This window comes from Panthera uncia (genome assembly GCF_023721935.1).
Source record: "Panthera uncia isolate 11264 chromosome C1 unlocalized genomic scaffold, Puncia_PCG_1.0 HiC_scaffold_4, whole genome shotgun sequence".
Classification (NCBI taxonomy): Eukaryota; Metazoa; Chordata; class Mammalia; order Carnivora; family Felidae; genus Panthera; species Panthera uncia.
Genome location: NW_026057585.1, coordinates 96,144,103 through 96,165,924, shown reverse-complemented (window position 1 = coordinate 96,165,924; position 21,822 = coordinate 96,144,103). Strand labels below are relative to the sequence as shown.

At 57.6% G+C, this 21,822-nt stretch overlaps 2 protein-coding genes across 6 annotated transcripts in view; one reads left to right on the top strand and one right to left on the bottom strand.

Annotated features, from left to right (window-relative positions):
- Positions 1–8,270, top strand: part of CC1H1orf167 (chromosome C1 C1orf167 homolog) — a 26,669-nt gene extending 18,399 nt beyond the window's left edge. The window contains 11 exon segments of the mRNA XM_049618924.1: positions 74–218; positions 1,585–1,806; positions 2,516–2,774; positions 5,378–5,465; positions 5,577–5,739; positions 5,781–6,076; positions 6,354–6,464; positions 6,645–6,700; positions 6,951–7,080; positions 8,061–8,136; positions 8,240–8,270. Coding sequence (XP_049474881.1) covers positions 74–218; positions 1,585–1,806; positions 2,516–2,774; positions 5,378–5,465; positions 5,577–5,739; positions 5,781–6,076; positions 6,354–6,464; positions 6,645–6,700; positions 6,951–7,080; positions 8,061–8,136; positions 8,240–8,270 — 1,577 coding nt within the window.
- MTHFR (methylenetetrahydrofolate reductase) lies at positions 6,091–21,822 on the bottom strand. Of its 5 annotated transcripts, none has more exons than XM_049618085.1 (12): positions 21,719–21,822; positions 19,006–19,251; positions 17,610–17,848; positions 16,667–16,777; positions 13,295–13,488; positions 12,334–12,584; positions 11,919–12,053; positions 11,523–11,703; positions 11,089–11,271; positions 10,044–10,145; positions 9,014–9,133; positions 6,091–8,703 (listed from the first exon to the last, which is right to left on the bottom strand). In XM_049618085.1, the coding sequence occupies exons 2-12, from the start codon at positions 19,236–19,238 to the stop codon at positions 8,488–8,490; spliced, it is 1,965 nt and encodes a 654-aa protein (XP_049474042.1). In that variant the 5' UTR covers positions 19,239–19,251; positions 21,719–21,822; the 3' UTR covers positions 6,091–8,487. The 5 variants fall into 5 exon arrangements, 4 of the variants coding, with proteins under 4 accessions (XP_049474042.1, XP_049474043.1, XP_049474044.1 ...); XM_049618086.1 differs by having other exon boundaries at positions 19,006–19,248; positions 21,719–21,817; XM_049618087.1 differs by lacking the exon at positions 21,719–21,822 and adding an exon at positions 19,529–20,664 and having other exon boundaries at positions 19,006–19,326.

The window sequence follows — 21,822 nt, the reverse complement described above, 5'->3', positions numbered from 1 at the left end:
ACAGTCACCCGGGGCCAGAGGGGCGAGGCTGGGATGAACACGCAGTGGCATTTCAGCCTCTCTCTGGCCACAGGGCGGCAGCTCCTGCACGAAAAGTACCAGCAGTGGGTGCAGGTGCAACTCCAGGGCCTGAGGAGGTCCGTGTTCCGGGACTGGCGACGGGCAGCAGCTCATCGGAGACGCACAGCGGCCCCGCCAGAGCAGCCCCTACTGCAGAGGTGGGTGGGCCTTGCTGGTAGGGGGATGAGGGTCACACCCTCTCTGGAAGAAGCAGGGAGAGAGCCCAGAAGGAGCCAAAGAGCCACGACCACCGACCTTCTATTACCTGCTTTGAGTGGTGGTGGGGGGTGGGGGGGTGGTGGCAAGGCTTTAACTCCACCCGATGCCCTGATGAGCCCCAGATCTCCGACTCCCGACCGGGTCAGTCCTTTGGTTTCAGAGGACACGGTAAAGATGGGGGAATTCAGCTCCTCAAACACCCAGCATATCGTGTGCTCCAATACCACGTGTTGTTCAAACACAGGCAGGCTCTCCTCTATACCATTGCCAAAGGAGTGAAATCTTGAACAGAGATGTTCTAGTAAAACGCCTATATGTCATTCGTGCGTATTTAAAAGCAGAGCGGGGGGCGCCTGGGTGGCTCAGTCGGTTAAACGGCCCACTTCGGCTCAGGTCATGATCTTGCGGTCCGTGAGTTCGAGCCCCGCGTCGGGCTCTGTGCTGACAGCTCAGAGCCTGGAGCCTGTTTCAGATTCTGTCTGTCCCTCTCTCTGACCCTCCCCTGTTCATGCTCTGTCTCTCCCTATCTCAAAAATAAATAAAATGTTAAAAAAAAAAATTAAAAAAAAAAAAAAACAGAGCGGGCAGATGACGCCTCTTCCCACTGTTCAGCCACAAATACCCCGACGTTCACGGTGTCCGCACACGGGCCGCCGGCCACAGACCGCCGAGCGGCTGACTCCTGGGCTTTCACCCCTGAGCAGTGGACACCGTTTTTTCTGGCCCCTCCTGGAGTGGGTGCTGTGCTCCCCTCACTGACCTCCTGCCCTGGAGTGGGCTTGTGAAGGGAGACCAGGCCTGGCTGCTCCTCCGATCGCACTGGGACCGACTGGGACTGGACCCCACATCCGCTGGGTTCCCACAACCTCCCGGAGAGCCCCTGCCGCCCTGAGTCAGTTGGCTCCTGCAGCAGCTCTTAAAAGCCAGCACTTTGACCTGTTACACGTGGGTCCGTGCATTTTTAATTTTTTTAGTGTTTATTTATTTATGAGACCGAGAGGGACAGACCATGAAGGGAGTGGGGGTGGGGTGGGGGGTCAGAGAGAGGGAGACACAGAATCCGAAGCAGGCTCCAGGCTCCGAGCTGTCAGCACAGAGCCCCGATGCGGGGCTCGAACTCATGGCCTGTGAGATCATGACCTGAGCCGAAGTCGGATGCCTAACCGACTGAGCCACCCAGGTGCCCCAGGGTCCGTGCGTTTTTTAAGGTGCAGGGTTGTATGTGCAAAGCCACGTATTACCTCTGACATTGTGACTTCTGACTCTGAAAGCCCGCCGGGCCCCTCCTCTGCTCCTGTTTTGCAGCCATTTCCAGGCCCCGTGTGGAGTTGTGAGAGACACAGGGGTGTTCCCAGCCACCAGAGCCTTTCGGGATGGCCCGAGAAGGGCCCTGGGGACCACATTTTCCATATGGCGGGAAGCCGGAGCAGCCAAAGCCTGGGCACAGGAGCAGCATGTGGCCCGGGTCCCCGTGACCCACTGGAGAAGCCGTGCACGGGGGGGCCCGACGGACGGGCAGCTGAGGAGGTGAGTGGCTCTGGGCCGGCGCTGCAAGGCCCACCGGCTGGCGGAAGAGAGAGCAGCTCTGTGCTGGACGCGGTGGGTGCATGGGTCCCACCCACGCTGAGTCAGCAGAGCCCATGCTGCCCAGAAGCTGAGCGCCAGGTGGGTGCCCACGGCCCGCGGGCAGCCCCACACTGTGCTTCCAGCTGGGTTTGTTTTTGAGGTCTTGAGCTTGTTTGGGGCACAGGTAGAAGGTATTTGGTGGCTGGTGACGGGGCTTCGGAGGCGGGGGTCAGAGGGAGAGGTGATCCCAGCCGCTGGGGCTAGTGCTGGGGTCCAATTCCAGACATGCGCTTCCCAGCAGTGTGACCCCCTCTTTGGGCAAGTCTCTAACTTGAAAGGTCAAAGGGAGAGAACAGGCCTGCCTTATAGACATACCGCACGCAAATGCTCAGTTCAGGGGTCAGAAACACAGCAGGTGCTCAACAGACAGTGCTCTTTCTTGTGAAGGAGGGGGAGGAGCAGTGTGGCCGCAGGACTACCCACTCTCTGTCCCCTCAACGGGGCGCTTGTCCCCCCCCCCGCGTGTGATGTTCTGCAGCTTTCGGTGCCTGTTCGAACCGGATTTCCCCAGAAGAGGGATGAGGGGAGGAGCACTGGCAGGGGCTTGGCCTGGGGCAGGGGAGGGCTCCCTATAGCCCACCACAAACATGGGCTCCTGCCTCTCTCCCAGGGTCCTAGAGGCCTGGGCCCAGGCAGCAGCCAGGGGCCGTGTCCGGGGAGCCGCCATCACCCAGTTCCGGCAGGCTGCGTCCAGACGCCTCCTGTGGACCTGCTGGGCCCAGTGGCGGGCAGTGCTGCTCAGTGGGCAATTGGAACCACAGGAGGCAGAGGCCCAGGAGGCCTGCCCGGTTGACCGCAGGCAGCGGCCCGGGGTGGCCAGCAGAGGGCGCCTCCTAGCACTGATGGACACTCCAGCCCCGTGGAAGCAGGTGAGGTAGCCTAGGTGGGGTGGGAGGTCCAAAAATGACCTGAGGGCCAGTGGCCTCAGAATCAGCTTGTTTCAGCCCAAGGTGGCAAGCGTGGCTGGATGCTTATCCGGGGACCCACCGACCTTGGGGACAACACCCCTACCTGGTTGTGGGATGGTCTCCTGGCTCTGGAAGACTGCCATCTTTGGGCCCATCAGCCAGTGCCAGCCCAGTGCAGATCTGTCCCAAAGACAAATGCTCTGGGCACCATCTACCAGGGAGACGGGCACCTAAACTCACACATGTCATGGTGCAACCTAGATCTAGATGGGTGCAGGGGAACAGGAGCAACTAGCAAGTCCTTTTTATTCTTTATTGGAAAAATTACGCATGGTCACTACAGGGAAATCAGGAAATATAAATGGAAAAAACAGTTTCTTTCATAACCCTCTCCACCCAAAGATAAACCACCAGTCAGTCACTCTCCAGACCAGAAGCAGTTGGTTCTGTGAGTACCTGGCTGGCTCAGTCGGTAGAGCATGTGACTCTTGATCTTAGGGTTGTGGGTTTGAGCCCCACATTGGGTATAGAGATTACTTAAAAATAAAGAAACAATTGGGGGGCACCTGGGTAGCTCAGTCGGTTAAGCATCCAACTCTTTTTTTTTTTTAATTTTTTTTTTAATACTTTATTTATTTTTGAGACAGAGAGAGACAGAGCATGAACGGGGCAGGAGCAGAGAGAAAGGGAGACACAGAATCGGAAGCAGGCTCCAGGCTCCGAGCCATCAGCCCAGAGCCCGACGCGGGGCTCGAACTCACGGACCGTGAGATCGCGACCTGAGCTGAAGTCGGACGCTTAACCGACTGAGCCACCCAGGCACCCCAAGCATCCAACTCTTAATTTCGGCTCAGGTCATGATCTCACAGTTCATGAGTTTGAGCCCCTCGTCTGTCTCTGTGCTGACAGCACAGAGCCTGCTTGAGATTCTTGCTTTCCCTCTCCCCCGCTCTCTCTCAGCCCCTCCCCAGGTCGCACATGTGTGCTGTCTCTCTCTCTCAAAAATAAAACATAAAACATTTAAAAAATAATTTTTTCAGTTTTAAATATCTTTAAAAGAAAAAAAGCAGTTCTGACACTAGCAAATGGCGACATGAGCTTGATGGCAAACAGGACTGATTCAAAGCCACAGTGAGAGCCGGGGACAAGGAATAACACAGCATAGCAGCCTTGGGACGTGTCACTGGAGGACACACAGCCCCAGAGTTACCGGCCAGACACTTAGTGTTCCTAAAAAGGAATTGAAATCATCAAGAATCCTGTTTCAGAATGCTAGGAAGCATAAAATAAATTCTAGAAAGAGTCTAAGAAAAAAGATTGAATTGTTTTTTTTTAAATGGAATAAGGGGCTAGCTTGGTTATTTGCAGAATCCGTGTATGCACACGTATAGAGCTATGGTAACAGCAGATTCTGGGGTTTCAGAGTATTTTATTTCTAGATCTGTGTCACAAGACAATTTTATTTTCAGAGTGTGCTTAAGAATATTAACATTCCGGGGGCGCCAGGGTGGCTCAGTCAGTTGAGCATCCGACTCTTGGTTTTGGCTCAGATCATGATCTCAAGGTTTGCGGGATCGGCTCCCACGTCGGGCTTTGCGCTGACAGTTTGGGGCCTGCTTGGGATTCTCTCCCCTTCTCTCTCTGCCCCTCTCCCGCTTGCCCGCACTCTCTTCCAAAATAAATAAACATTAAAAAAAATTTTTTTTAAATATATTAACATCCTGGGGTGCCTGGGTGGCTCAGTCGGTGAAGCGCCTGACTCTTGATTTCGGCTCAGGTCACGATCCCAGTGTCATGAGATGAGCCCCATGTTGGACTCTGCCCTGTGCGTGGAGCCTACTTAGGATTCTCTCTCCCCCTGGCTCTCTGCCCCTCCCTAATTCGTGCGAACGTGCACATACTCTCTCCAAATAAACATTTAAAATAAATAAATTAACTCGTTATCGTTCCATTCTTATCGGCAAAGGCAGGCGGGGATCCCATTTGCTGGTGGAGAAACAGGCATACGGAAACCAAAAGTAAATGAGAACTAGGGTGCTTGGTTCCAGGCCTCTCCTTTCTAGCACATGAACGCACGCAGCCAGGCAGCCCTCCCCCATCGACATGAGCAGGTTTTTTGCCACCCCATGGTGCAGAGGCCTTCGGACAGCCCCTGGCCTGTAGTCGAGTAGAAGCTGGGTCTCAGGCTCTGGAGTCACACTGCTCCCGAGACAGGGGGCCTCAGACAAGTAATCTCATTCTGTAAAGCCTAAGTGGGGGCGGGGAGGGGGGCAACCTGCTCACAGGCTGTGCTGGCACCGGTACGCTGTCACCAGGTGGTGGCTGTCTCTGGCCTGCCCTCCGCTTGAATTTCCAGCCTCGCTGGGGAGAACGGGGAAGAGGCTGTAATGTGTACCGATGGCCATGCTACACCTTCTCCGTCTCCCCCTGGGAGCCCCAGGGCCGCGCAAGAGCAGGAGGCCCTGCTTCTGGGGCAGGACAGGAAAGGATCCTGCCAGGTCGCCTGAGTGCCAGGGGGTGCAAACCCCTCAGGTTCAGGTTTTGCTCTCCGGCTGTTCCCTCAGACCCACCGCTGCAGGACGCGGCCCAGCCCAACGCGGCACCACAGTGGCGGTGGACCGAAGGAGCAGAGAGAGATGTCCTGGGCTCAGAGTAAGGAGACCTGCCCCTGGGGTCCATCATCTCGCAGGCCTGGAAATCAGCTTCCGGCAAGGTGGCAAATCCGTTCTATGTACTTATTCTTTATTAACCTCTTCTTTCCAGGTGACAGAGAGCCTCGCCTCTGCCGTGCCTTCCAGGTCCAGCTGCAGTGGCCTGGACGCACCAGCCAGGCCCAGGGCCCGCCGCCCGGAAAACCAGGAGGGGACTGCAGCTCTGAGGCCAGTGTCCTCAAAGGCCAAGGCGTGGCCGCTGAGAGGCAGCTGGGGTAAGATCAGCTGCGCGTGCGTGTGTGCGTGCGGCAGGGCCCCGGGGCTTGCCTGAGCCACGGCCGGAGCTGGGCTCTTTCTGGCCGGCGCTCATTCCTGGAGGATCCTGGGGGATCCGTGGCGCTGCCCTTCTACCTGGTCATGAAGGGCTCGTGACGGTCTGGGCTGTCGGGGTGCTCAGCAGGGCCTCACCCCACCAGGAGGAGGTACCTGCAGCGCTGGCACCTTGAGGCCTTGCTTCGCCGGCTCCAGGGCTCCCAGCAGGCCAGGTGCCTGGCGGCAACATGGCAGCACTGGGTGGACGCTCAGGGAGAGGAGCAGCTGGCACGGACGCTGGTGAGCAGGCTCAGCCCCCCCCCCCCCCCCCTTCCCAGCCTTGTGCTGATCTCTCAGCTCATCGCACCTCAACCCTAACCCCTAGAAATGAAGCCTCCCGAAGCATCTTGGTCTGCATCCGTGGGGTCAGGCGACGGGATCTGCGTTAACACACCTCAGGGGATACCCCCGTCCCCGCCCCATCACGGCCCCTCTGTCCTGTGCTGCAGGGGTGTAGGGGGAAGACGTGGCACAGGGGCGGCGGGCCAGCTTGGGGCCTCACCACCTGTCCCCACAGCTCAGGCAGTGGCACCTGAAGCGGGCCTGGCGCGTGTGGCGGCGGCGAGTCCTGCGGCTGCGGGCGGCTCGGCGATTGCAGCAACAGGAAGGCGGCCGGGTCCTTTCCCAGGTACTGGGGGGTACCCCCCCCCCCCGGCAGGCCTTCCCAAACTAGGGCCACACCTGGACATTTCTGAGCTGGGGGCCCCTTCGTTTCCCGGGGAGGAGTCAGTTCCTTTGAGAAAACACAGCTTGGATTCTGATTTGGCTGCTGGCCATGTGCTCAGCCCAGTCCTACCCTGCCACTCAGCGTGGGAACAAGGCTCAGTCACAGCACAGCTGCCACTCAACGCCAGCCCACGCTGGGTATGGGTCCCCGGGTGCCCACTCCCTCATCTGCCCCACTCAGAACACAGCTCCCCAGATCACAGATCAGAGCTGTTCTGAGCCTCTGCATTTGGCCTGGGGCAGAGCCGGCTGAGTAGCTGGGGCGGAGGGAGGGATCTCCTATTCCCTCTGGGGACAGAAGGAGCTGAGCACAGGCATTCGCATAGCACAGACAGCACTGACCCAGGAGGGGGCCAAATAGCCTTTCCTTTCTCCTCTCTGGCTCCAGGACTTTGAGAAGTGGTGCCAACAGCTGGCAGCCAGGGGCCGGAAGAGAGGAGCCACCGGCAGCCCGGTACCCCCTGAGCAAGGCGGGCATCGGGAGCCCTGGGAGCAGGCTGGAAGCTGCTGGAGTGGACGTGGGCGGGGCAAGGGGCCCAGCTGCAGCTGTGACTTGTTCCCATGGAAAGAAAAACAGAACTGTGCCCAGCCTTCGTAAGGAAGGAACCACGTCCCACCCATCCGGGGAGTGCAGGCTCAAGCCACGAGGCACTCATCCCACAGCCTGGGGACAGAGCTCTGAAGGACAATAAAACACCCTCCTTGGTCCCAGCTGCTTCTCTTGCTCAGTCTCTCCTAAGGGCTGCCCCTCTGCCTCAACCAGCCACCCTGGGAAGGAAGAGGGTAGGTAACCCACGACTGTGCCTGCCTCTTCTGCCATCAGGCTGCTCTTTGGACACCCACCCCCACCCTTGCTGAGCCAGCGAAGACCAGCAGGCAGGGACGGGGACAGGGACCAGCTTCTGTGCATCCCCTAGTCACTGTCCCTGAGCAGTGGGGCTTGAGGGCTGACTCCAGGGGAGCAGGGCCAGGCAGACAGCTTTGGGAATGGCGAGGGAGTGGGGGGTGGGGGGGTGGGGGAGGAGGGAGCAGAGGGGACAGAGCAGCTGGCAGGAAAAGGTCCCATCTAAAAAAATAAGCCAGGAAGAAATAAATCCTGCTCAGTGGAGCCTCATCTTTGCCCTTGACGGTAACAGTCAGGGTAGCGCTCCATGGCGGGGGTTGGGGGGAGGGAAGGCCGAGGGCTCCACCAAGTAGAAGGGTATAGATGCCTTCAACCTTTAAGAGACACTTTCCCTCTTGAGCCGCCAGAACATAGAAACGGCTCTTTCAAAAAGCAGCCTTGTGGAAAGGTGAAAGCCCTGCTGGCTCGCAGGCAGACGCTGGCAAGAAATGCCCACGCTATCACGTTTCAGGCCAAGGCCTGTCCGGAGGCCTGGGACACGGGCAGGTGGGCAGGGCAGTGGTCTGCCCCTCCCGCCCACGAGCACTTAAGTGCCCGGCGGCCAACACCTCGGAGATGAGGGTGCAGCGCCCTCGCTCTATGTCTCTTCTGCAGCACTGCCCATGCCCGCTACCCAGGTTCGCTTTGCCATCCCCGTGGGTCCCAAGTGCAAGGTCACTGGCAGCCCCAGGCCGGCTCCCAGGGGCTGCCCTGGTTCGAGGCCTCAGTCGGCAACAACCATCCTCTCTCCTTCTCAGGAAAGATGCTGTTCCACCCCCCACGGTCCTCTGCAGGAGGGGGGTGCTTCTCACCAAAGAGCACTAGGCTGAGCCACAAACGCCCCGTTCCGACGTGGGGCGGACTCAGGCCCAGCCGGAGCCGGCAAGCCTCACACCAAGTCTAGCTGCCATCACCGTGTGAGGAGTGGAGGCCAGGGCTCGGGGAGAGATGGAGGAGAAGAGGGGTCCCCAGGAAAACCAGGACTGGGGAGGAGGAAGGCAGGACACGAGTGGCCTCAGGCCAAGAACATCAGGGCGCGGGATCACAGGGTCTCTGTCTCCTGCTCTGGCCCGGGTCTGTTGAGCAGCTCAAACGTGTCTTCTACCACTTGCCACAGGCAGTTGTCCAGCGGAAACTCGTTATCTACCAGGTTGACCAGGAAGTAGTTGTCGTGGATGTACTGGATGATCATGCGGGACGGAGACTCCTCCTCGTACAGCTTGCCCCACTGCTCGATCCACAGGGCAAAGGCTTCATCCTGCACACACGGGCACGTGCGGACACACACACACACACACACGCACGCACAGACACACACACACACAGACACGGGCAAGGTTAACAGAGCCGCAGGTCAGGGCTCCACGCTCAGCGCCCCAAGGGCCTCCATGCTGCCCAACAGGACATTTCCCGGAATAGAAACGAGGCTCACTGCCAGGGTCGCGTCCCATCCCCCAGCCCAGAACTCAACACCTCGAGGCAGAGTCCACCAGCCCTGGGCTGCCGCTGCCCCTGCCAGCCTAAGGCTGGCAAGGTGGGCAGGGCAGGCCCGCTCCCAGCGTCCTTACCTTCCAGAACATGAAGCTGACAGGATCCACCACTGTAGGCTGGATGATTTCTCGCCCAGGGAAGATGCCCCAAGTGACTGCATTGGGCTGCAGCTCGGGGGCATTGGTGATGTTTTCACCCTGATGGGGGGGGTGGGGGTGGGGGAGGGGGAGGGGGTCAGAACAGACCCGGGCACGGACACCTGCAGTCCTTCCAGTGCCTGCGAACCCAGCTCACCCAACCCACCGGGAGTGCGCTCTGTTCCATCCCCTCCACCTGCCCCTCCCAGCTCTGCCACCCTGTGAGAGGCCACAGGCTGCTTCCTTCCTCCTCCCAGCCTCCAAGCTCCACTCTCCCCCAGTCCCATCCCCCCATCCGGTAGCTCCTGCCGGCTTACCCTGCAATCCGTCCCCTCGGGGCTGCCCAGCCGGGCCTGTCTTTGCCACCGGACTACCACAGGGGCCTCTGACTCTAGTCTTCCTTGGCCCTACCATTCGCACCACCGTCCGCCCTGACTTGCCTACGACAAAACACGGAGCCAAGCTACCGCTGCTGGGAAAGGCTCCTTCCTGTGTTTAGGGGAAAACCCAGCTTCCAAGCCGGACGGTCGATACTTAGCCTGACTCTGAACCCACTCAGCGGCGTCCCCACGGGCTGTGCAGACAATGCCTTCGCACACCCTCTGCCCTTTCCCCATGATGTCCTTGCCCTTGTCCTCAAAGAGTCCAGCCAGCCACACGGGACCCCTCTAAGCCTTCCCTGACCTCCCAGGTCAGACGTCCCTCCCCTGGGTCCCAGCATCCCATACTGAACTTTATTGTTAAAAGTGCAGCTGGATTTGTAATTACCCACTGACTGGGCCCCCTCCCTAGGCTGGGGGCGCTCTGAGCTGAGGGCAGGGGCCTGGCTCTGTGTACGTGTATCCGTTTCCTCCGTGCCTGGCCAGGGCTCGGCGCTCGGTGCTCGCTGAGTGGAGGAGTAAGCGTGGTGCCTTCAGCCCCGGGTGCCTGGGCCTGCTGAGCGCTGTCGACACCCCGGAAGCCGGCCTACCTTCACGTCCACGATGTGGTAATTAACCCGGAGCTCGTACTTCTTCAGCACCTGCAGAAGCGCCCCCACCGTCTCACGGGAAGTAAAGAACTCCAAGTAGGCCTGCGGGAGAGGGGCGGGCACCGCCACATCAGCCCCGGGCCTCGCACGACCCTGCTCCGTGTGCTGCTAAGCACACCACGTGCTCCGCGACACCGGGCGCTGGCCCTCCGGACCGTCCCAGGGAGGCGCCCACGCCCACACGTGTGGCAGGACTTGAGGCACTGGGACTAGCGTGGCCGTGCGGATCGCATCATGAATCCAGGCAAGGGGGACAGGAGCAGGTATGTGAGGTGTTTCAGTCTGGACAGGTCTGAGGGACACCTGCCCCCCTCTCGCCACTAGGGAAGGTTCCACGGAGAAGCCATCTCAGAAAACGGACGGGAGGCCCAGTCTGACGAGCTGAGACATGGGAGAGAGGCCTGACTCATCCCAGCCTCCCCGCTCCCTTCACGGTAACACTGATGGCAAGGGCTTCTTGAACCCCAACTGCCCGTCAGGGGTTGAGTGGGGGCACTATTGTCCCCATTTCTCACATGGGGAAACTAGGTTCAGAGACGTTGAGCAACTTGGCCGCACGGAAGGTGCAGCAGACCTGGTCCTCAAATCCACGTCTCTGAAATTCCAGAGCCCACGGGCTTTAGTTTATAATGTAATTTTACCTCTAGCACTCCTTTCTAGAGGAAGGTGCCAACTCAGGAGACCAGTAACAGTTCCATTTCGTGAACGCTTCCCGCGTTCTTCCCACGTGCTAAGCACTTCCCATGCGTTGTCACGTTTCCGCCCCGGAACGTGACGGGATCTATCCCCATTTTGCAGAAGAGGCAGTTGAGGCTCAGAGCGGTCACGCGACCCGCCTGCCCAGGTCTGCCTGACATAGAGCATGAGCTCCTATCTGCTCTCTCAGAATAAAGAGACCCCAGAGAGGAAGGCTTCTCTGTCCTCCTCTCTGGGGAACCCCTGGATGCCGGCCGGGGTGGGGAAGCCCCATGTGTCCCTGCCACACCTTCTGGAAGACATAGCCCCCACTGGGGCCCCAGCCCACAATGGGGTCGGAGGATGGCTTCCCGTTGATGTTGGGCTGGGAGTTGATGGTGAGGATGCCCTGCCGGTTCACTCGAAGCAGCTCCTCCTTCATCAGGCTGGTCTCGGCCGCCAAGGGCTCGTCATTCCAGGGCAGGCAAGTCACCTGGGAGAGAGGGCGGGCCAGGCTGGGGCGGCATCACGCCCGGCAGCCCGCCTTCCTCCCTCTTGCGGGCTCCGCCGGTCACCGGGCACCCCAGGCGGGGACTTCCCAGCTCACCCTTCCCTTTGCTGAGGTGCTGTGTCCAGAGAGAGGTGAGGCTTAGGTAAACAGGGGGCGGCATGAGTCCCAGCCCCGAGGCCTGGCCCACAGGGAGACAGGGCAGGGGACCTAACAGGGCCCCCCGCGGCCCTCACCTTATAGCCATTCTGGTTGGGCTCTCCCGAGAGGTAGCAGGCAAAGACTTCAAAGACGCTTTCTTCCCCGGTCAGCTCCTCCCCCCACATCTTCAGCAGCTCCTCCCTCGGGGACTTGCTCGTCAGGTAGAAGAGATAGTAGTCCTTCAGCTCCCCGAAGGCTGGAGAGGAGGAATTGCCCCTGGCCAGGGAGGCACCCGGAGGGCAAGGCACACTCCTGACCCGGGGCTCCTGATGGAGGGACAGGCGCCCCCACCCACCCGGGGGCATTCTTGCGGATCCTGTCCCTGACTGCTCCCCAGAAAGCATGCAGAGAAGCAGGCAAACTCCCTTCAGCTCCCTCCCAAGAAACAGGACACACTCGCACTTGCTACGGGGTCCCCACCAGGTGCTCACCAGCGGCCGTTGGGGAACTCGTCCCACTCCTGGGTGCGGTAGATGTAACTCTTTGGTCTGGAGGCCCAGAAGATGGGACGCACGTCCTCCTCCCGGCGCTTGGGGTGGGCACTGACGGCCCAGGGCAGGGGACGCCTGGGGGAGAATGGAGACAGAACGAATGAGCAACTGGCCAGAGGACGCAGGAAAGAGGGGCGCACCACTGAGCCGGATGGAGACCTCTGCTCTCACTCTGTGCGTGGACTTCCCCCTGAGGCGGAACCCTAAGTGCACCGCTAGCCAGGGGAGACCTCCCTCTGGACGGCTGTGGCGGCCAGCACCACTAGGGCATGTTCACTCTGTGATTACTGACTTCTCCGCCCACCCGACCTTCCTCTGTGGCTCCTAGGCCTGAATTCGGGGCCGCCGGCTTCACCTGGGGTCCTCAATCCACATGCCCAGGCGCTTCAGCACCTCTGTGGTGGCCATCTCGCGGTTGAGGGTGTAGAAGTGAAGGCCTGGCACCAAGCCACTGGTCAGAAGCTCCTGGCACAGGCTCACAGCCTGCTCGATGCCATAGTTGCGGATGGCAGCGTCATTGTCTTTGATTGGCTCGATCACGTCCTTGATCTGCTGCGGTACCTCCAGCTTGGACAGTTTCACAAGCTGCCGAAGGGAGTGGTAGCCCTGCCCGAGACACAGGGGACTCTGGGTGCCATCTCCCAGCCCGTCTCTTCCCCGAAATACTTACTGCCCTCCCCATCCCTGCCGGGCCTCCTGGCCAACTGTCGCGTGGCACAGAGGGACTCCGGGAGGTCAGACCAGACTGTACACGTGCCCTCGCCTTGTCCTGCTTCTTCCACTCCACAGAGCATACCGGCTGCCCACGGCATTCCTGCCCTCGGTCTGAGCCAGCCCTTCCGCCCCTAGTTGTCTTTACTGATAACATAGTGGGCATCAAGGCCAGTGGTTCCCAAGCCACACTGATCATCAGCACGGCCTGTAAAACTTAAGTAACGTGAGAGTTCCCAGGCCCTACCTCAGATCTATTAAATCAGAACCTCTAGGCATGGGATTTGGAAACCTACATTTTGAAAAAGCTTTTCAGATGATTCTGATGACGGCCAAGTTTGGGAAACATTGACTTAACCAAGATTTATAACGACAGTGATTATCCCCTTTAGTGACACTTGTCAGCAGGCCCCTCCGACAGCCCCTGTTGCTGTCTGGGAGGGTGGGAGACGAGGTAATCAAAATGGGGTGGCATTTTCCAAGGACTGGAGCATCTGTCAGAAGGGAAATCCAATGAGCATCAAAGCACTTTACCAGGAACCTGGCATTTCAATTTCACCCCAGGGCCCTGGCCAATGCTAGGACAGCCCTCCTGGGACCCTCACCTGGATAGGAAAGATTCCGGGGAGGATGGGGCAGGTAATGCCTATCTCGCTGCAAGCCTTAACAAAGTGGAAGAATGTGTCAGCCTCAAAGAAAAGCTGGGTGATGATGAAGTCGGCTCCTGCGGATACCTTCTCCTTCAAGTACTTCAGGTCGGCCTCAAAGCTCCCTGCGTCGGGGTGGCCTTTGGGGTAACCTGCCGATAGGGATGACAGTTGGGAGAGGCTGGCTCCCACCTGCTCAAGGTGAATGACGAAGAGACCAGAAAGCTGGGAACCCAGAGTTCTCTGCCTCGGGGGTTCTGGACTCGTCCCCTGCAATACTGCAGCACGAACGGGCCGAAACAGTGGGTGGCTGGGCTCGCAGGGATGTGCCTCTCACTCCGGACATGACCCTCGGTGAGAGGCAGCCTATGGCCACCCGCCAAAGAATTGTGGGGGACAGCTCCCTGACCTGCCTCACGTCCCTTGCAACCAGCCGGGCAAAAAACCAGGCCTGCACTTTGTGGCCACAGAAAAGAGGAAGTACCACATTCAGCACGGGTCAGGCGGCATCTGGGGTCTGGGCAGTGGATTAATTGAACATCAAAATTATTCAGGGATCCAAGAGACTGAAAGTTCGAAACCATGCACACAGAGGGAAGCCTTGACTAAAGTGGAGATGTTCCACCTGAAGGAAAGAATGGATGGAATTCCGTAACTACCGCCAAAAGCCCAATGGTCTGTCATACGGGGAGAAGGGATTCACCTGCATCAAGTTCCTTATCAGTCATAGTCTGTCGCTTGTGATGACAGAGCCAGGATCGGTCCCAGCGAGCAGCCCCACCAGGTAACAAGCTCCTGGAGGGTGAAGCACTGGGGCTGCCGGGGAGGCTGAGGATGGGATTCGGGAGGTGGGACCACATGTCACCTAGGCTCCTCCCTAGCTCTGGAAACTGATTGCTTCCCTGAGCGGCCCTGCCTGCAAAGGATGACGGTAGGCCTTGATGAAGCTACAGCGGAGAGGGGCAGAAGGAGAGGGAGAGGAGGAGACAGAGACAGACAGAGACAGACGGAGAGAGGGAGACAGAGACAGAGAGAACCTCAAGCATGCTCAGCGCAGAGCATGACACGGGGCTCAATCCCACGACCTCTGGGATCATGACCTGAGCCAAAACCAAGAGTCGGATGCTCAACAGACAGAGCTACCCAGGTGCCCCCATTTTCAACTTTTTATTACAGAAGTTTGAAAACTTACTACTCCCAAGTAATGAAAACAGTATAATGAACTCCCAGATCTCTAACAGGGATCAAGCCAGAGGAAAGGAATACAAATATCATCGGGGACTGTCCAGTGAAAAGATGCCCACAGAAGAATGCCCTGCCTGTGGGTGCACAGCTTCTGGAAGCAGAATCTGGTTAGAAACTGCATGCATACTCCTGACTCTGGTCTTTTTATTTTTTTTTTAATTTTTTTTTTTTTTTTTTTTTTTTTTTTTTTTTTTTTTTGCTTCTCCTCTGTCTTCTTGATGATGAGCCCCAGGATCACCAAAGTTAAATTATGTCCTGGTGAGGGGTGCTTGGGTGGCTTGGTCGGTTAAGTGTCCGACTCTTGATTTCGGCTCGGGTCGTGATCTTAAGGCTTCTGAGCTGGACCCTGGTGTTAGTCTCTGCACTGACAGTCCGGAGCCTGCTTGAGATTCTTTCTCTCTCTCCCTCTCTGCCCCTCCCCTGCTCATGCTCTCTCTCTCTCTCTCAAAAATAAATTTAAAAATTTTTAAAAATATATGTTAAATCTTAAAAAAAAAATGAAGCTATCAGGAGTGCTGGCTTCCTCAGCCTCAGCCCTGGGCAGGACCCTGAGCCAGGCTGCGGAGAGACAGCCTGCTTTGCTGTGATAAAGGCAGTTTTGTTCTGAAGAAACTGCAAGTCAAAAGGGAAGATAAAAACTCTTGTTTCAAGGGGTGAAACATGGGAGGGACTGAGCACCACAATTTCACTTTCAATAACAAGCTATTCTTCCAGCAGGAATTTCAAAAACAAGGCGATTTTCACAGCTGAGACTAGAGCTGTAAATCATCAGTATCAGCAAACACAGCACATACTTACATTTAGATTTTGCTCCATTTACTGTATTTTCTGTCACAGCCCCAATCTGCTGTTTTCCAACCCTGGGATCAGCCTTCTCGCCCACTTTATGACAGGCGAAGCACCAGACCCCTCGGTACCTGCAAGCTCACAGCTCAGCCAGTCTCCATGCGTGTAATGCCTACTGCACATGTGCGTGTTCCTCAATTAACTGACCCAAGGGTGGCCAGTGTGGGCAGCTAACACTTGAACAGGTGGCAATGCCCGCCATGTGCCTGACTCCTCATCAGGGCCTCCTACACTCACCTAAACACGCCTGTTGACTGTGAAAAGTGGATACGTACATGGGGGCCTGGGACTAAACCCAAAGCCATAGGCAACAACTAGCTACCTTGAAGCCACGTGGCTTATTTTGTAAAAATCACGTCACTTGGACATGCTACTCCAGAATGTGGCTATGTTTGTTTTAATATAAAAATGATATTTTCCCAAAAAATGTTTCAGAAAAGTTGTCACGCTAAATGATGTGTCAAAGCAATCCCTGGACTTCTGGTATCCCTGGCACATTTGCTTCACCGTACCCAAGCCCTGGTTTGAGAAGCTGAGGCCCAATCCCAGTAAGCGGGGGTAAGAGGGAAGGCCATTTCCAGCAAGTGCAACTTGCGTCTTGGCTGTAGCCCACAGAACGGACGCTGAGCTGATCCAATGCTCTCTCCTGAGAATTCAGAACCGATACTGAGACCTGTCGGTCAGTCTGGACTATTGGCTGGACATGATCATGTACACTTAGGAGCTGGCAGCTGGTCAGTGTGTGTAAAAGCAGACCGATCAGAACTATCGGAAGCATGGAGCAAATGTGCGGTGGGAGGTAGAGAGGGGGTCAGGGTGGGGGTGGGGGGACTATGTGGCTCCAGACAGAATGAGGGAGGCCTTGGTTTCTGACTGCTTTCTGAGCCGGGGCCTAGTGAGGTCAGATGCCATTTCCTGACTGGGGTTCTGAGATTCCTTGCCCCCCCCCCACCATCTTAATAAATATTCTTTTTGTTTAAAGAAGAAGAATAGGGCTAGGAAGCAAGGTAAGAGTGCAAAAAGGCAGAGGAATAAAAATTCAAAGGGTGGGGCAAGACAATGAGAGCAAGGGCATTGTGTGATGCACCCCTGAGCCTCCCTCACCTGGCACAGGCTCAGGCCCACAGCACCCTGGGATATCGGGTCCTGAACTGAGTGCTGGTGGGCGTTCTGTGCCCTCTGGGCGCGTCATTCCTTCCCTCCCCTGTCCCCATGCACTGGGAAGGCCCAGCCACTCACCTGCCACACAGACGTCAAAGTAGTCTCCAAACTCGCTTCGGATGTGCCTCACCAAGTCTGCAGCATAGCTGAAGCCTCCTTCCTCCTCTTCCCACTGGTCACCCACAGGGTCTGCAGGGGTGGCAGAGGTCACAGTCACTGGGTGTCACCCACCCTCCAGACAGCCTTTCTGTTCCTTCTCCCCACCCCCCACCTGGGTTGTCAGCTCCTCAGAGGTAGAGCCTTGATTTCCTCCAGGGTGCGTGTCCCTTCCTCCCAGCGTGGCACTTGGCAAATGGTGGCCAGGAAGACCGTGGCCATCCTGCCAAACGCTTACCGAGCACCGACTCTGCGGGCGGTGCGCCGGCAGGGCTAACCAGGGGGCAGCTGCGCCTCCTCAGTTAGCCTGGGGCGTCGGAGACCCCTTCCCTACCCCAATCTGGCTGTGTTCAGGCATCCTCACCCAACCCTACTGCTTACTCTCCCGCCCTCTTGGACCTCTTGCCTCCCGGGAGAATGTCTACTCAAGTGAGTTCTTGTGGAGGGCACGAGGCCACAGAATCCCACCCGTCTGGCTCCTCCTCCTCACACTTGGGTGGGACAGCAGGTACTAGAGGCACCGGCGACTGTCTCACCCCTGGGATCGATGCCAGAACCACGCTCTTTGATTGGGCCCAGGGCTGGGTACAGCCAGCGATCGATGAAGCTGTGTGCGGCCAGGGCAGAGGGTTATCAGGCGCTGGCTGCATTCCCGCCTGAACTACGCCGGGGTCAGGAGGTCAAGAAGCGGCTCCGTGTGTGGTACCCACAGTGCTCACTACCCACAGTGCCCGTGGACACTACTGGCAGGGAGGGGACTGAGCGCGCTCAGTGTGGGACCCAGAGAAAAGTAAAGGACCGCTCCAGGGACAGAAGAGGCCTTCGAGGAAGTGAGATCCCAGATAGCAGGGTGCGGGCTCCACACCTCCCCTCAACGCCAAGATGTTCTTCAGGCCCAGCCGCTTGGCCTTGTGCAGATAGCCTGTGATCTGTTCCCGGCTCTGACAGCAGCAGGTCATGTGCAGGATGGTCTCCAGGCCACAGTAGTTCACGGCGGTGCTGGCGATCACCATGGAGGAGGTCTCCTTGTCTGAGCCGGGATCCCCTGCCGGGTGCCAGGTCACATCTATGAAGAGGGGGCCACCTGCCCCCATCCGATCAAACCTGTATGGAATTTCTTTCTGAAGAGGGGCTCCTGAGAGCACACTACCCTTCACCACCTTCCCTTGGGGCCCAGGGGTTAGGGAACCATCACACGCAGGTGGTAATCGGGCCACCTCCATTCATCTCCTGCTGGCTTCGCTGCTTATTAGCTGTGTGATCTCGGGAAAATTACTTGATCTGTCTGAGCCCCAGTTTCTTCACTGCAAAAACGTGCGAAGAACGGTACCTACTTCGTGATAACACTACGGAAGTACTACCATAGACAGCTCCACAGCTCTTAGAAAAGTGCTTGGTACACACCGAGCACTCAGGCAGTGTGAGCTTCGATGATGATGACAACGACTGTAGAGATAACTGATGAGCAACAGCGAAACCCTTTTGTGTGAGAGCAGTACATCAGCCTTTTCAAAGCGTTTGCACGCTCATTATCTCGGGTGAGCTAAGACACTTCGATGGTCAGAGGTTTGGGGAACTCTCAGAGTGGCAAACAGAGGCTCACTCTAGGAACGGGGAGAAAAGAGGGTCGGCAGACACAGGTTTCTTTCATGCTGCCTCCCGGCTGCGGTGCAGCGGCCAGCGACCTTATGGAACAAGGCCACGGTTCCCGAAGAGCCACAGGTGTGCATACGTGCACGAGCTGTAACAGGGTATTTAAACATCCTTGTGCCTTTAAACCTCAAAACCGTGAGAGCAAGTGACACATGGAAGATACAAACGGTAAAAAGCAGACACTTTCTTTCTTAAAAAAGGAACTGCAATTCATAACGTGCTAACGTAACTCATTTCGCGTTTCTAGATTTCAAGAGGCCTAAGTCAAATTCCTAACTTGTGGAAAATGTTCTCCAAGCCGCTGCTTTATGACTTCCTAAACTGTATTTGTGCACCAGCCCCAAGTTCCGCCAAAGAATGCGGTCTGAGAGAATGAACATTTTTAACCCGTTGCGTGCAGTGTGTGACTCTAAAAATTCCAAGTTGCTTGCAGGGTCTGAAGCTGGCGCTCAGATGATCTCCCCCCCCCCCCCCCCCCCCCCCGCTCTTTTCCACCCCCTCTGGCGGCCTTCTTCTGCCGGGTCAAAGTGTGGCCCTGCCCCCGGGCTGCCGGTTTGCCTCCCCCACCCCCCTCATTCGGCCCCTATTTCCTAAGGACATCAGCGCACCTCGAGATGAGATTGACGGCTCCCTGAGCGGTCCGAGGAGGGAAGAATTCTAGGGAGAACCACTTGTCACCAGATTCCATCCTCCGCCTCATCTTCTCCCTGAGTCTGTCGTGGCGCTCGGGGTCCAGCCCCGGCGTGGAACATCTCGAACTATCCTTGGAGCTCTCGCTGCCACTGCTGCTGCCCTCCGAGCGGGACGTGGGGCCACCATCCCCTCTGGGTTCGTTCACCATGGCCGGGTTCCTGCTGCACGGGGTGGAGGGCAGGAGCGTCAGAGGGCAGGCAGCCAGGACCCGGAGTGGCAGGGTCAAGTGAGAGATGCTGCATTTCCACGCGGGAAGAAGGCTGGTGAGGGTAAGGGTGACGGTGCCCCCACCCAAGGGCTGCACACACCACAGCTATGACTGTCTACACTGCTTCACTCAAAGCTTTGCCCTCCACAGCTGCCTGGCTCTAAATAAACCAGCCCCCACCCGGCACAGAAACACGCTCTTTCAGCCCGTGGATCCTCGGTGACAGCTACCTGATGGAGGGTGGCACTGAGAACCTCCCGCTGTTGGCCTCCAAAGCCCACATTCGTAGGGAGGGGCAGCGGGGCCTGGCTAGGAGGACCTTGGGTGTTGGATGGTCCATCTCCGCCAGCTCAGACCCAGAGTGGGTGGGGACAAAACAGGAGGAACCTTCCCCCAGCCAGTGTGTTTGTCTGGGCGGAGGGAGGTGTGACAAGGGAAGAGCCCAGAGCTAGAGCTGGGGCCCTGCGCAAGGGGGCGGGGGCAAGGCTTCTAGGCAAGAGAGAGAGAGAGAGAGAGAGAGAGCGCGCTGGGGCTCTAGCAGCAGAAGCTGGAAGGAGGGGGATGTTGACTGGAGGCTGCAGGGGTTGGTGGATATGAGACCAACAGACGTTCAGGGTCACTGGATCACTCTCCCAAGAAGGCAGAGCTCAGCCTGGCCCTGCCTGGAATATCTCCTGTTACTTGGAACGGTTTGTGTGCTTGCAGGATGGAAGGGTGCGGGCATGACAAGGCAGCCAGATTTCTCCTGAGTTCACGCTTCTCCAAAAAAAGACGCGTCATGGCTTAGAACTTGACATTGAGTAGGTTCCACAAGGAAACAGACCCAAATTCAGTAAGGGCGTGAATTTATGTTCAACTCAGAACAAAAGCTGTCCGGTCTGTGCCTGCCTTCCAGACTGTCCTCCTTACACACACCACTGAAGTCAGTTAAAGTAATTATAGTGACTGCACAGCAACCACATAGGAAGCCCTGAGCCTTGGCAACCACAGGCAGGCCAACAGAGGGCACGGCGTCATTGGCCGGTTTGGTGGGGAAAATAAGACGAATTCTTAAAAACAAAACAGAACGCTACTCTTGCACAGCAATGTGCAAACACACACTTTTGGTAGCGAAAATCCAATGTGTGGTGACTTGGGGTCATCAGAGGAACAACCAGGCCAAGTTCATTCCTTTCAGGGATCATCCACTGCCAAGCCAGTGTTCTTAACTATTTGGGGGCTCTAGACTCCTGAGAAATTGATGAAATCCACTGCTCCTCTCCCCCGAAACACACACAAGTGCACATAACACAAGTTTGCACGTCCAAAGTCAAGGAGTCAGGACCAGAGTAAAAACACTCATACCGACGGTTTTTCTCCCTAGGGATGCCCATTTTGATCCTAAAACTCGAGGTTCTCGGCAGGAATGGCCAACGTGAGTGAAGAAGGGAAGAATGTCAAGATGGGCCTAGCTGGCCTTCCTCCTGAACTCAAGAGAGTGGCTCATTAACTGTCTGCTGGAACCAAACCAGGAGAGGGGGCAGGAAGCAGAACCACCCACGAACTACCTGCTCTTTCATTTCTTTAATAAAGACTTACAGCATTCCTAGAATGTGCCAGGCATGTGCCTTCTTTCAACCTTCTACCTCCCAGCACTACTTACCCATTTTAAGCTGGACTCCCATAGCACCCAACACAGGGCTGTAATTGTGGCTTCACGGTTTTGTCTCCTCTCCTACCCCCCACCCCCACCCCAGTGCCCTGAGAGGAGAGCCCAATATCCTGCCTATGGCATCCCCACGATGATAAAAGCCAGCACTCAGCGCCAACAGGTCAGGCACCGTCACTCTCTTCTCAAAATAACCTTCTGACATTTACTGACCACTCGCTTAATCTGTGCCAAGCACCGCGCAGTGCGCGAATGCAAAACCCATCGCTCCCAGAAGGGCCAGGGGTGGACACCTGTGCGCAGCCCGACGCAGTGGGCACCGCAGACGGCAGTGCCAGCGGCCCACAGGTGCTCAGCTGGGAGGCAGGTTTAAAAGGCTGGAGCCGGAAAAACGCCACCGGCACCCGGGTGGCTTCCAAAACCGCGAATCTAGTCACCGGGTCACTGGGTCATGGTGGGGGCGGGGACGCGGACCCAGACCCGGTCCCGAGGGTCTGGGTCACCACCCCCGTCTCAGGGCCGCCTCTTCCCCGGGGTCCCTCCGTCCAGGTCGGAGACTGCAAGGGAGTCTTCGTTTCAGGGTTGGAAGTCACTGAGGTTCGCAGCCATTGGAGGTTACAGAGGTCCCCCGGGGGGAGTGCGCCGAAGAGCTGGAGCCCACCACCTCGAGGGCCGGGCCGGGCCGGGCCTCCCTCGCTCCCCGCCCCTCGGTGGGTGGTCCCCACTTCCCGGATATCCCTCCCTGGCGACCCCACGCCTCGCTTCCACTCACCCTCCCTTGGCGGGTGACTCAGAGCCCTCGCACCCGCCGCAGCTGCGTGACCGCTGTGTGAGCGCCGGAGGACGGGCGGGGCGCGCGGGGGGCGGGGCGCGGCG

Excerpts from the sequence above, each read along its gene's own strand:
- MTHFR (XM_049618087.1), bottom strand. The coding sequence starts at position 19,638 with ATGGACCATCCAACACCCAAGGTCCTCCTAGCCAGGCCCCGCTGCCCC. Across the intron at positions 11,272-11,522 it reads CCAACCAGAATGGCTATAAG|GTGACTTGCCTGCCCTGGAA; the intron begins GTGAGGGCCGCG and ends CCTCTCTCCCAG. Across the intron at positions 8,704-9,013 it reads TCAGCTTCATGTTCTGGAAG|GATGAAGCCTTTGCCCTGTG; the intron begins GTAAGGACGCTG and ends CCGTGTGTGCAG.